The 14,041-nt window shown below is 52.4% G+C and overlaps 1 protein-coding gene across 1 annotated transcript; it reads right to left on the bottom strand.

Annotated features, from left to right (window-relative positions):
- Positions 1-732: 732 nt before the first annotated feature.
- On the bottom strand, positions 733-13,570 carry CCNP (cyclin P). The gene is made up of 9 exons (XM_077932519.1): positions 13,234-13,570; positions 12,441-12,512; positions 10,073-10,166; positions 8,712-8,818; positions 7,038-7,133; positions 6,449-6,604; positions 3,757-3,915; positions 2,642-2,820; positions 733-998 (listed from the first exon to the last, which is right to left on the bottom strand). Exons 1-9 carry the CDS (start codon positions 13,288-13,290, stop codon positions 818-820), a joined length of 1,101 nt encoding a protein of 366 aa, XP_077788645.1. The 5' UTR covers positions 13,291-13,570; the 3' UTR covers positions 733-817.
- Between the last annotated feature and the right edge of the window lie 471 nt (positions 13,571-14,041).

Genomic DNA, 14,041 nt, shown 5'->3' with positions numbered 1-14,041 from the left:
GCAGGAATTTTGACCAGAAAGATGGCAGAACATCACTTGTGACAGGCACCCTTGCAGTCACCCTTAGTGGACCATCAGTGTTACGGTCTCTGTATTGACAGTGGAGGAAGCAGTGAGTGGGGGTGGGGTGGGGGGCAGAAGAGAAGGCTCATCAAGCCTTCCAACTATGTAATGCCTTCGTTTAAATTTGCAATGTTCTGTTTTTGTAACGTTTTACCATGAAAACAATTTTAAATCATAGAGGTAAGATTCGAACTGGGGGCTTCCTGGGACGTAGCTTAAATGCTTCACCACTGGGCTACAATAGAGGGGTGGGGACAGATTCTCCCCACACCCATCACCCCTGCCAAGAGGGGCCTGAGATTCCGGCTCCACTTCCAAGGGGACCGACAGACCTTGCCACGAAGAGATAAAAGGAGGAGCAAGAGAGAACAAAACACACTTTATTAAACACTTCCAGAGTCCTGTTTTCTTACAGTTATCTACTCTTTTTTAAAACCAATCTGTTAAGACTGGGGGGAGGCAGAAAGTGCCAGGGAGGGTGGGGTCACTGTGAATAGATGAAGAGAGAAGAGAGAGAGAGAGAGAGAGAGAGAGAGAGAGAGAGAGAGAGAGAGAGAGAGAGAATACCACCACCACCTGAATTGTCTCCCAAGGATTCTGCTTGGGCTCCTGGCCCCATCCCCTCCCCTCCCCACCTGAAGGCTCTGGTCCACCCCACCCCATGCTTCTTCCATGGAGCAGGCCTGGGAAAGCTCCTCTCGCCCTGCAACGGGGTGCGATGGGCCCTAAAGGCAAACCCACAGCAGACCCCTCTTCATGGAGTGGGGCTTCCCAGGAAGCAGCTCAGGTACTCGGAGGCCGTGATGGCGGGGCTGGTGCTGGTGCAGAGCTTTTGAGGCCGCGAGTATTTCAGGAAAGTGGCGCGGAGGGCGGAGCTGGGCCCCCGCAGGGCAGCCTTGGCCATGGGAGGGTGCACTGCCGACAGCTCAGACTCACTGCAATGAGAGAGAGGCAGAAAGGGAGGCAGCAATAAAGGAGGGAAGAGTGTTGTTCTTGCGTTCAAATCCTGCCTGCCAGTTTCCCACAGGCAACTCTCCTGCTGCTGTGAGAACAGGACGGTGGTCTAGACATGTCCTTGGCCTGATCCAGAAGGGGGTTGGACTAGATGACCCACAGGGTCCCTTCCGACTCTACAATTATATGAACCAATGACCTCTGAACAGCCAGCCAGCCAGCCAGCCAGAGAGCATCACTGCAGCAAAAAGGACCCAAGAATCACAGGCCAGATGCAGAACTCCCTGTAAAGGTCAAGCACCATCACCCCATAAGTCCCTTCAGCAACCCTGGCACAAGAGGGAGTATCACCCCCATAAGGGGCAAAGGCAGAGGGGGCAGTAGCTTGCCAGAGCTGTGGGATGTGAAACACAAGAGCAGTCAAGTATAACATTGCTAGAGTGAACATGCTTACACATGGGGAGGAATGTTTGTCCAGCCAGCAGGTAAACTTCCTGTTTCTTTCTGGGCTGGGACAGACTGCCTCTGCATGTGACTACAGGTGGGCGTGGCCTCACCTGTGCAGGTAATGACAAAAGCACAGGGCAGGGCAGCCATCTCTCTCTCTCTGACTACTTTCGTCGAAGAAGCAACATCTACTTAGCCAAAGATGCTCTCTTGGCTTAGCCAAGAGAGGACAAAGAGACTGTCTCCTTATGAGATAGTTTCCAGGTGTATGTTACTTTTCTAAGATAAGTCTGCCTTCTGGGATCCGATTGTGAACAGAATGTGAGTAAACTCTTTTTATACTTTTATAGAAGACTGTGTCATGTCTTATCTTTTATGCGGGAATAAGGGGGAAATACCAGAACAGTTATTATAGAGGCTTTAGCGAGTCTGAGCAAATGCATCCGCTGTGAGTTTAAAAGGGGGAATGTTACTCTGCTAAATTGTGAACTTGTTAACACAAGTTGGAAAGGCTATAATCAAACAATATATCCTCTCCTGCATCCCTGAACATTCCCACAAGAGCACACTCTTCCACTCCGCAGTGAGGCAAGATTTGACCAGGGGGCTTCCTGGTCCACCCTGAGAGAGAAAAGAACGTCTCCCTTCATGCAACACCTACGGAACCCCCTCCCACAGGAAGCAGTGATGCTCCTGAGTAGCAGGTCCTGGGGTGCTTGTGGGGTTCCCCAAATGACCGCTGGCTGGCTGACCCCTGAGAGTCTAGACTACGGGATTAGATGGGGCAGACAGGCTCTTCATAGGTTCTTAGAATCTTAGCACTGTAGAGTTGGGTCATTTGGTCCAACCCCCTGAAACGCAGGAATTTCAGCTAAATCAAGGACAAAAAAATTAAACAGGGCACAGCAGGCCCCTTTCCAAGACTGAAATACGTTGGTGACTTGGCATAAGCCTCCAGTATGGCAGCTTGGGGGCCTGAGAAGCAGCTTCTGAATTTTACTCTAGTTCTTCAGAATCCTAGAATTGCAAAACCTATTCATAACCGAAAAGTCTTTGTCCTGTGGGCATGAAATCTGGCACAGAGAATCGCCAGCCTCCCAGAAAACACGCCGGCAGGTGGGCTCCTCCTGTGCTGCCTCCTCCCCCCTCCCGGGGGGGTCCAGGGGTCTGCTCCTACCTGTACGAGTGAAGGTTCGGGGCACCTTCCTGGAGAACATCCCAGAGCCTGGCGCCCTCTTCCGGCAGCACCCTCTGTGCCAAGCCCAGGGCAGCCAGAGAGAGCTGTGCGGGCTCAAAGCGCAGGCAGTCGCAGTCGGCCAGCGAAAGCTCCAGGAAGTACATGGCCAAGAGGAGCACCTGGGGGGAGGGGCAGGAGGAAGAGCAAGTAGGGGGAAGGGGGACCCAGGAGTCCTGCCCTCACCAGCCCCTGCCCTCAGGTCAGGCCAGGAGCAGGAGGCAAGGGGAGCAGCAACATTCTTGACTCTGAGCATGTGCAGAAGCTGCACTCGGGGAGGAAAGGCTCTGACTTCTGATGTAGTGATCAGATGGGATTACTGTGAGGAATTACGAAATATGCATCTAAGCCATTGTGTCCGCGATGAAAGCATTGCGTTGACTGGGTTTGATTCATTGACAATAATTTCTGATCAAATCCCACAAGCCTCTGCACCTCTGCCATGTTTCCTCTACTGCCCATTTCTCTACACCTGACAGGCACGTATAAGCATTCTGAAACACAGGCCAGTTGCTTCATCAGGCATCCTCAGTACATAAAGATAGAAGGTCGCTTTGATGTAGTTTGTTAATTTTTAGGTAGATCTTAAGGGCCAGGAAGAGAGTTCACAAGATGGTAAACACTGCCATCCTGCCTCTCCTGTTTATTCCTATTTATGACCTCCAGGGTTTCCTAAAAGCATTCCTCCTTCCTTCCTCTTTTATTTACTCTGGACTACTATGCATGCTCAAGTAGGAAATAGTTTCTTTGTAGTTTTAACTTTAACTTTGTCCCCACGTGGGGGTTTTTGAAATGCTCAGAGGAAATCTGATTGGTTCTTACGAACACTGTGTAAAAAGTTCTTTTGTGAATAAAACGACCTGGGCCGAGGGGCGGACAGGAATGATTATTATACGCACTCCTCCCAGAGTCTTGCTGCTCAAGCCTCGTGTGTATTCTATTAATCAGAGTCCAATCCTTCCTTGTTTTGGGAACGCTACATTCTGAGCCCCAGAATCTCTTTAAGAGGGAAAGTGAGGGGTCAGCTGTGGCCTGGGAGACCCCCGACGGACACTCACCTCCCTGGCACAGTGGCCCACTTCTGCCAGCAGGTGCAGCAGGTGGACAGGGTTGGCATAGTGCAGCTCGAACTTCAGGCGGGCCAAGATCTTGCGCTCCATGCGCAGCAGCTCCTTCTGGTTGAATGAGTCCTCCATCATGAAGCAGAGCTGGGACGGCTGGAGGGAGGGAGGGGAGAAGGAGATAGCGGCAGAAAGGGGTGGGTGGGTGGGTGGTCAGTCTCCCTCGCAAGGCTGTTTTTAAGCAGAGGTTGGGTAGCCACCTGCCATGGGTGCTCCAGCTGCGCTTCCTGCATTGCAAGGGGTTGGACTGAATGACCTCTGGGGGTCCTTTCCAACTCTATGCTTCTTTACCTGTGAGATTGCATTTCCCTGACTACTTTCAAGTGAATCCCAAAGGGACTCATAAACAATAAGTGACAGCAACGTGACAGGACACCACAAGTACAGCATAGATCCCATGATCGTCGGCGAAACAAGTAAAACCAAAGAAACAATATTTAACAAACGGCCAACTAAAAAAGAATAAGCCAAATATAAGCAGCGGATTCGTGAAAGATTTAACGGTAGTGGGGTTTGGATAGTCAAAATATGTGTGCAATAAAACAGCTAAAAAAACAAACATTAGGAAAGGAGGGGTGGGAAATCAGAAAGTAACTTTGTATGTCAAAAGAAAATGTTTATGATGATAAATGCTTTGAAATATGGTGGGAGACTTATTAAAAATGATATAGGTAAAGGTAAAGGGACCCCTGACCATTAGGTCCAGTTGTGACCAACTCTGGGGTTGTGGCGCTCATCTCGCTTTATTGGCCGAGGGAGCCGGTGTACAGCTTCTGGGTCATGTAGCCAGCAGGACTAAGCCGCTTCTGGCGAACCAGAGCAGCGTACGGAAACGCCGTTTACCTTCCCGCCAGAGTGGTACCTATTTATCTACTTGCACTTTTATGTGCTTTTGAACTGCTAGGTTGGCAGGAGAAAAATGATATAAAAATAAGCTAAACATCGCCTGATTACAGCATGTCATATTATATTGTTATGGTTTTGGGGGCCCAGATTCCCCTAAATTCCTGGGTGCCACATCCTCCCCATCATTCCTGGATGTAGTAAAATTTAGAGATAAGGTTGGGCTAAACTTTGGGAATCATGCAAATGCCCTGGATTTAGTTCTGCTTAGGAGCCAAGCCAGCTGGGCAGAGCTAGTTGAAGGGGCCACCAGCAGGGGCCAAAGGTCAGTGGTGGTCCATCAAGGAATCAAGGCAGAGGTTTAGGGTTTCAACTGGTGGGAGGCTGGTGGGAGCTCCTTGGAGTAACAGCGAGAAGGGGCGGGGCAGAACTCCAAGAGAGCTGGGGGGTGTGACAACCTAGAACCAAGAGACGCAGAGCTTTTTGCTGTCCTTTTGAGTCCAACGCTCCTTAAGGGGGGGTTAGCAAAACCCCCATAGGATGCAAATGTTCTGGAATCCCCCCATCGAGGTGCAGGTAACATATAAAACGGTAAAGGGACCCCTGGCCATTAGGTCCAGTCGTGACCGACTCTGGGGTTGCGGTGCTCATCCCACTTTATTGGCCGAGGGAACCGGCGTACAGCTTCCGGGTCATGTGGCCAGCATGACTAAGCCACTTCTGGCAAACTAGAGCAGTGCACGGAAACACCGTTTACCTTCCCGCCGGAGCGGTACCTATTTATCTACTTGCACTTTGATGTGCTTTTGAACTGCTAGGTTGGCAGGAGCAGGGACCGAGCAACAGGAGCTCACCCCGTCGTGGGGATTCAAACCGCCAACCTTCTGATCGGCAAGTGCTAGGCTCTGTGGTTTAGACCACAGCGCCACCCGTATCCCTTGCAGGTCACATATATGTGCAAACAAAACCATATTTCACAAAGACACCGCAGTCTCTGCTGTGCCTCATTGTCCCAGAGAGGAACATGGACCCTGGAAAGTGTGCCCCCCCCAACCCCTGGGATCTCGCAGCCCTCATGGAGATGGGAGCAGTGTGTTGACAATATGATTAACAAATCAACAAGGCAAAGCAATATTAACAACATAGGAACTAAAAAAAATAAGCTGGGGGGGCGATGGGAGAGGCGCCTGTCTGAGTCTCCTCCTGCTGCCCTGGGCCTCCCTGCCCACCCCCACAAGGTGCTCATTTGCAGGAACGGTGGGCTGCGCAGGATCAGCTCACTAGAGGAAGGCCCCCAAGCAAGGCTGCAGCCCAGCCACAGGTATTCATAGAATCATAGAATCATAGAATCATAGAGTTGGAAGAGACCACAAGGGCCATCGAGTCCAACCCCCTGCCAAGCAGGAAACACCATCAGAGCACTCCTGACATGCAAATGCCCTGGATTTAGTTCTGCTTAGGAGCCAAGCCAGCTGGGCAGAGCTAGTTGAAGGGGCCACCAGCAGGGGTGGGCAGCAGGGGTGGGGCCACCTTGTGGGGGTGGGCAGGGAGGCCCAGGGCAGCAGGAGGAGACTCAGACAGGCGCCTCTCCCATCGCCCCCCCAGCTTATTTTTTTTAGTTCCTATGTTGTTAATATTGCTTTGCCTTGTTGATTTGTTGATTTGCATGCCCCCTTGACTGGCACAGAGTCTCAACTGCCTCTGCTAGAGGTGGGGGTCTAGAGCAGCCCCCCTCCCCGGACCAGGCACCAGAGCCTCCCCCTCCCACCTGTGGCCTCCTGCTCACCTGAGGGCAACTGCTCTCCTCTACCTTGCAGGCCAGGAAGAGGCAGGTGGCAGCCAGGAGCTGCAGGGTGGAGATTCGCACTCGGCCCGCTTTCAAGTAGGCGTTGAAGAGGTAGACGGCCAGGAAGAGAGTCTCGTCTGTCAGGGCCAGGTATTCCTGGAGGGGGGGGGCAGAAGCAGGATTAGACACAACTTTCTGCGCCCCAGAGTGGCTTGTCCTTCTCGTCCCTTCCAACTCTACAGCTCTGTGATTCTATGACTTTGGGGGCGCCATTCCCCGATATCCTGCCCTACAACAAAGGCTCCACCAAGCCCTCCAAGGACCCCCTGGCGACCCCCTTCAGGGCAGAAGTTTGCCTCTCCAGCAAGGGGAGGGAGCCAAACCTGCCACCCCTCCCATTCTGCCACCCGTGGTGCCTGCCTCACCTTGTCTCATTGCAGAGCCGGCCCTGGATGCCTCCCTGCCCACCTGAGTCGGCTGCAAGGGGATGGAAACTCAGGGCCTCCTGCTGCCCCACCCCAAACAAACTTCCCCACCCGCTCTTCCAGGGAGGGAGACATTTTGGGAGGGGGGTCCTGCTGGTATCTACATGTACTTGCACCAGCCAATCGATGATGAGGCCGCGCATCTCTCCCGTCACAGACCTGGGCACGTCAAGCCCCCGGAAGGCGTAATGTGGCTGCTTCTGCTGTGGGGAGGAAAGGGGGGAGAAAGGAGCCCTGAAGTTGCTGCATCTCCCCTTCCCTTCTTCTTATAAACCCCCGTCCTTTGGGAGAGGACAAAGCAAAGGACCTGTGACAGGTGTCACTCAGTAGAACAGGAGGCTCTTAGGGACCTTGTATTTACGGGACCACCTCTCCTGGTCTGCCCCGCAGAGGACCTTAAGGTCCATGAATAACCATAGTTTAGAGGTCCCAGGCCCTAAGGAAGTCAGATTATCCCCCACCAGGGACAGGGCCTTTTCAGTGATGGCTCCAACCTGGTGGAATGCTCTGTCCCATGAGACTAGGGCCCTGCAGGGTTTAACTTCCTTCTGCAGGGCCTGTAAGACAGAGCTATTCTGCCTGGCCTTTAATTTGAATTCAGCCTCATCTTTTATTTCCCTTCTCTTCCCTCCCCCTCCCCTTTTATGAAGATCACCCGCTCTGAGACCCCACAGCTAATTCTCCCCTGGCCTCCTCGCTGGCCCAAGTAGGACCAATTCAGCCAGCTAGCCCTGGTGATCATCTTATGTTTATTGGATGGATTTCCCTCAAATTGATTTCTGAATTTTGAATTTTATTGTTATTCATGTTTTTATACTGTATTTTATGCTGCTTTTACAATGAAGTGTTTTAAATTTGTTGTTAGCCGCCCTGAGCCTGGTTTTCTGAACCGGGAAGGGAAAGGTATAAATAAAAATTTATTATTATTTATTATTAATCTGAGGGTCGTAGATTTGAGCAAAAGATTCCTGCACTGCAGAGGGTCAGTCTAGAGGACCCTTGGAGATCCCGTCCAACTTGACAATTAATGTGGATCTGTTAATCCCACCTTCCTGGTGGTAAGACCTGTTTGACAGCTGAGTGGTGGTGTGGACTTCCCTTCATTTGTAAACGGAGGCTGGATGGCCATCTGTCATGGGTGCTTTGGGTGACATCCCTGCACTGCAGGGGGTCAGACTATAGGACCCTTGGAGGTCTCGTCCAACTCTAAAATTCTGAGTCCCCTACCGGCCAAGCAAGGGGCCTTTGGGAAGCCCCCAAGGCAGGGAGAGAGGGCAGCAGCCCCAGCCAAAATCCTCTGAGATAGGGCAGCCCACAGAGGCCTCTCTTGGGGGGCGGGGATTCCAACACTGGTCCTCAGGATGGAAGTCACTGTTAGGATATAGTTCCGTTCCACCTTAAAAGGGTACAGGCATGACATTTGTGTATCACATGCCTGTTTACTTCCAGCTCTCGGTGGGAACTTCCATTGCATGTAGCTTTTGCTATGTGGCTGTTTCGCTGGACATGAAGGCAAGCAGTCATGTTTTCCTTTGTTCCTGAACTACGCTGAATAAAGCTGTAAATATGCTCTCTCTGTCTGCTTCTTCCGTTGTGGAAGATTTATACACTCTGCTGAAAGGGTGTGCAGGGGTCTTGGAACGTATCTGTGGCTCGTGTCGCTAATTGACTGATGCTGTTCCACGGGAGACCGTGATCATTCGGAGCCAGCTAGGGACCTGCCCGATGCCCCCGTCTCCCTGGCAGTATCCCAATAGTCACCACCCCCCTCAACTCACCATCAGGCTGCTGAAGATGTCATAGGCATACTCCTTCTCCAGACCCATGCCCAGGCGCAACATGGCTTGCGAGAGCTCCTCCACAAGGACCTCAGAGGCAGGAGCAACTGGGGTGGGAGAGGAAAGAGACAGCCGCTGTGGTGCGGTTTGGCTCACTCGCCCGAGCTTTCCGCAAAGCACCCGGCTGCTTCTGCATGTTGCTGTGCCAGATGCAATGGGTTGAGATGGGACTGGGTGCAAGGCCCGCCCCCCATGCCCGAAGGACCCTGTCGTGGGACAAGGGGAGCAGGGAGGTTGGGCAGTGTCCTTCTGGGTGTCAAGTCTGTATTTCTACTGAAGGGAGACTTGCCTCCAGGCTCAATGATGCGTTTGGGACTCATGGCGGTATGGAAAAAAATCTGCCTTAGAAACTTTGATTGAAGAGCTTCCAAAGTGCTAAGGTGGTTACCAGCAAAAAATCTGAGCCCCATATACTGTAGTAGCTGTGCCAGGGGTTTAGCTTTGAAGACTTCTAGGGCTGATGGTATATGTTTGCCACCCTTTGTACGGAAAAAGTGAGTCACTTTGGCAGCGGAAATCAGAATAAGGGCCACTAACTGACGGCTGATTCAGGACTTTAAATTGTGCTCTTATATCAAATCCCCTTTTTTGCGTATACTGTAATGTTTTGCTGTTGCTATGGCCATTGGCTAAAGCGATTAAAGTTTTCTCTTATCTTCGGGGCTTCACCGTTTCCAAAAACTTTGGTAAGAATTAACGGGCTTTGGTAAAAGTAAAGGGACCCCTGACCATTAGGTCCAGTCGTGGCCGACTCTGGGGTTGCGGCGCTCATCTCGCTTTACGGCCGGCGTACAGCTTCCGGGTCATGTGGCCAGCATGACTAAGCCGCTTCTGGAGAACCAGAGCAGCGCACGGAAACGCTGTTTACCTTCCCACCGGAGCAGTACCTATTTATCTACTTGCACTTTGACGTGCTTTCGAACTACTATGTTGGCAGGAGCAGGGACTGAGCAACGGGAGCTCCGTCGCGGGGATTCGAACCGCCAACCTTCTGATCGGCAAGTTCTAGGCTCTGTGGTTTAACCCACAGATAAGAGAAAGAGAAAGAGAGACAGCGTACTATGGGATCCACTGGAGTGGTACCTATTTATCTACTTGTACTTTGACGTGCTTTCAAACTGCTAGGTTGGCAGGAGGGGCTTTGGATTAGGACTACTTAAAATTCACAGCTTATGGGGAGGGGGAAGCGGTAGGCAGGAGGCAATAGGGGAAGCGCCCCAAGGCCAACTCTTGTTCCCTCCCCATCAGGCCTCCCAACTTTTACGCCATCCTGCAAATTCTTTTGCCTGCAGCCCCCTCACCTCTTTGCAAAGCCGGCTCTGCAGGTGTCCTGGGGCAGACGGCGCCCGGTTTCTCAGAAGCAACGTCCTTCTCATGATTCCCGGGGACCTTCCGCTGTAAGAGAGATTTGGGGTGCGAGGGGCCGATTGATGGATTGATTGCATTTTTATCCCGCTTTTTTCCCTCCAAGGAGCTGAAGGCGGCGTAATGTTTCAGGTTAGGCCGAGAGGCACTGGCTGTCACCCAGGCCAAGTGGGGATTCGAATCCTGGTCTCTCCCAGGTCTCAACCACAGCACCACAGTTTGGCCGCAAGGGCACTAGATTAGACCTGTGTCCCCCACAGAGGCAGAGCAGGGCTCCGTGAACCAGCTCCTGCATCTTAAAACGCCTCCTCAGAGCCTTGCAGCCTGGAATTGTAAGCAGAGGCAGAACTGGGGCCACCACCAATGTGCCAGCGTGGTGTAGTGGTTAGAGCACTGGACCAGGACCTGGGAGAGACCAGGGTTCAAATCTCCAGCTCAGCCACGACGCTCACCTTGGGTGCCAGTTGCTGCCTCTCTCAGCCTGACCTACTTCACAGGGTTGTTGTGGGGGTTAGATTATGGTTACCAGATTTTTTTCAATGAATCCGAGCACACTTTCCTTTTTGAAGCCGAGTAGCAACAGGGAGTCAGTAGTGGGGATGGTGAGGCAAAAGACCCTGGGCCCAAGCACACATGCACATTGCATAAAGGTGCAAAGCCCTTCTTTCGCACCCTGTGAAACATAAATGCGCAGTTTTAAAAACTGCGCATTTATGTTTCACAGGTTGCGAAAGAAGGGCTTTGCAGCTTGCCCGGCAGAGAAACCGCGCGCCTTGCACCCCTCCTGGGCAACGGCCGCCCACCCACAACTCCTAAGCCTCCCCTATCAGTAAAAAAAGGGGGGGAAGGGGGCAGGAGATCTGTACTGCCGGATGTCCCCGGTTCCCCTTTGGCAGTGGCAGTCAGCAGCCTGGAGCCAGCCAGAGCCAACTGCGCTACCAGGCTGGCTCCGGGCTGCTGAGGCTGCCATGTTTCCTGGGGACAGATTTTTTGCAAATCTGGGGACATTCTGGGGATGGAACTTGTCTGGGGAAAGATTTGCAAATCCGGGGACTGTCCCCGGGAACGTCTGGTAACCCTAGGTTAGATGAGGAGAAAACCACCCGGAACCCTTTGGAGAAAAGGCTGGGACAGAAACGCAGTAGACAATAGGTGTTCTAGCTGGCTCACGTGGTCACTTGATGCCCCAATATACGTGGCAAATGTTCAGCTCCTGATCTCCTGCCTTCCAAGGGTGTTGCAGGCGGAAGGAAGCAGAGACAAGGAGTCTGCGTTGCTCACCTCTCATCTTTGGGACTTCGCTTGTCTCAGAACTTACCTCTGCAGTGCCAACACCCAGCTGAAAGTAGAGGCTGTTTGTTTTTGAGCATATAAAGGTAAAGGGACCCCTGACCATTAGGTCCAGTCGTGACTGACTCTGGGGTTGCGGCGCTCATCTCACTTTATTGGCCGAGGGAGCCGGCGTACAGCTTCCGGGTCATGTGGCCAGCATGACTAAGCCGCTTCTGGTGAACCAGAGCAGCGCACAGAAACGCTGTTTACCTTCCCACTGGAGTGGTACCTATTTATCTACTTGCACTTTGACGTGCTTTCAAACTGCTAGGTGGGCTGGAGCTGGGACCGAGCAACGGGAGCTCACCCCGTCGCGGGGATTCGAACCGCCGACCTTTTGATAGGCAAGTCCTAGGCTCTGTGGTTTAACCCACAGCGCCACCCATGTCGCCTTTTGAGCATATGCAAAGCGCCTTTACCTCCCTCCCTCCCTCCCTCCCATGGCAATGACTTCCAAGTGAACGTCAGTGTGGAATCTGCAACAAAACGTTGCAGCGTAGTCTAAGAGGGCTGCTCCTATTCGGGGCTTCAGCCGGTCAGAAATATTCTCCCCTCTGGGATATCCTTACCCCTCCCCTCCAACCTGTCCCACCTCAGTTTTCTTTCCCCACTGACACCCCACACCCCAAGGTACTGAGCATCCTCAATCCTCCTCCAGCTCTTTGCTCATAAGGTGCGTGTTGTTGCCCCATAGGCTGTTTTGTCCGAAGGTCTGCTGTACTTCTCTGTGCCCCCCCAACCAGAACACGAACACCTTGAACCTTTGGGGCTCCAATCCTGCTGGCACTCAGCACCCAAGTTCACTATTAAAGGGAGCCGGAAATGGGTGCTCAAAGCTAAGGAATGATGACACCATTGCTTCCGGGGGAGCAACTGGGGGGGGGGGCTTCAAGGCTGCACCTCTCTGCCCCCCACTCTGCAAATGATTCCTGTCTTCTAACAATGCACCCCAGCACCCCCTGGAAGACCCACCTTCCTTGATCCTTTTTCACTGCTCAGTCCCTTGTTGTTCTTGCTCTTCAAAGGCTCCCTTTTCTCATCTGCCTAAAACGGAACATATTTAAGGGAGGAGTTAAAGGGGCAGAACCCCCCCCCCCACTTTGGTTTCTGGGGTCCCTCCACGCCCCCCACATGGGCTTTTACCAAGGAGCATCTCGGAGAAAGTGAAGGTCACAGGTGTGACCACGAGCCAAATGTGGGAAGTTAAAGCCACTTCAGAGCTGGGATATAATTTTTTTTTGCAAATGTGCCCCCACCTTCAGCTTCTCGACCCCCAAATTGAAGCTGGCAAGTCACTGAAGCATCTTCTCCCCCGAGGGGAGCAAAGAGAGAGGCCAGGATGGTGGAGAAAGCCTCTTTTGCAATGCTAGGAGGATGCCGCTCTGATAGAGAGCGTTTCTGGGCATGTGCAGAGTGCAGGCCTTTCTCCCGCCACATCTGGGAATGGGTGGCAGGGCCTCTCAGCTCAGGGAACGCAGCTTCCAACGAGGGTCTCTGTTAGGTACCCCCCAAGGGGCTAGCCTGCTGTGGGAGGCAGGTTCTGCAGACACCGGTCCAAACGGAACAGTGCTCCCCCCCAAAAACCCAAACCAACCCCCACATCCACTCAGGGGCCTTTCCAAAAGCTACAGCTCTTTGGCAGCAGAGGGTGGAAAGGGGAAAAATGCAGGGAGACCAAGGACCCCCCCAAACCCTCCTGACCCCCCCCAAACCCTTCTGCCCCCCCCCAGGAGCCCCCACCACAAGAGCAAACCAACAAACTTGCAGTCTGCCAGGATCTCCTCTCTTGAAAGGTGGTGGGCTTGGCCTGCACCCCCCACATGGTCCCCGGAGGAGGAAGGGCTAGGAAGGAAGGTCAGCTCTGCCAGGGAGTGTCAGGCCCAAGTGAGCTGCAACTCCAGCTGTGCTTAATTAGCAAAAATTAGCAAAGACAGACCCAGTGGGCAGGCCTTAGGCAGCACGGGCTCCCATCCTGAAAGGGGCCGGCCCTCCCCAGTCACGGGAGGTCAGCAGGGCCAGAGGTGCCTTTGCTGCCATAAGCAGACACATTTTAATGTTGTATTTTAATCTTGTTTTTAAGTTGTATTTCAATCATTTTTATACCTGGTGTCAGCCGCCCTGAGCCTGGTCTTGGCTGGGGAGGGCGGGGTATGAATAAAAATTATTATTATTATCATTATCATCCATGGAAGAGGCTGTTCATGGAAGCCTAGAACCATGGAGCTGGATCAAGTAATAATGTTGTTTACAAAAGGGGTGCAACCTTAGATATGTTTACTAGGAGAGATGTCCCACTAGGCTGAAGAGAGCTTACCTGCTAGTCAGCATGTTTATAATACCCATTTCATTGTTTGTACCCCAGCCGCTCTGGGACTGGGCAGCAGATTCAAGCAGACTTTTAAACCGACTGGCCAATTCAGTCTGCATGTACTGTGCATTTTGGAAACAAGATTCTGAAGGCGGCAAGCATGCTTTTTTAAAGCTGTTTAATGTCTACGTCACAATTATCTTAGAAGAGGCATCACCTTCTGCTGGAGCAAAGGTTGAAGGAATGGCTCTCTTAAAAGTGTTGC

Source organism: Podarcis muralis, chromosome 7, assembly GCF_964188315.1.
Source record: "Podarcis muralis chromosome 7, rPodMur119.hap1.1, whole genome shotgun sequence".
NCBI lineage: Eukaryota > Metazoa > Chordata > Lepidosauria > Squamata > Lacertidae > Podarcis > Podarcis muralis.
Note: the sequence above shows the minus strand (reverse complement) of the source record. Positions and strands in the feature narration are given on the sequence as shown.

What these genes read in the sequence shown, in the direction of transcription:
- CCNP (XM_077932519.1), bottom strand. Translation starts at nt 13,290, where the DNA reads ATGTGGGGGGTGCAGGCCAAGCCCACCACCTTTCAAGAGAGGAGATCC. An exon ending in AGAGCCGGCTTTGCAAAGAG is followed by an intron (nt 8,819 to 10,072) that starts GTGAGGGGGCTG and finishes CTCCCACCCCAG; the next exon opens with TTGCTCCTGCCTCTGAGGTC. An exon ending in ATTGGCTGGTGCAAGTACAT is followed by an intron (nt 6,605 to 7,037) that starts GTAGATACCAGC and finishes CCCCCCCTCCAG; the next exon opens with GAATACCTGGCCCTGACAGA.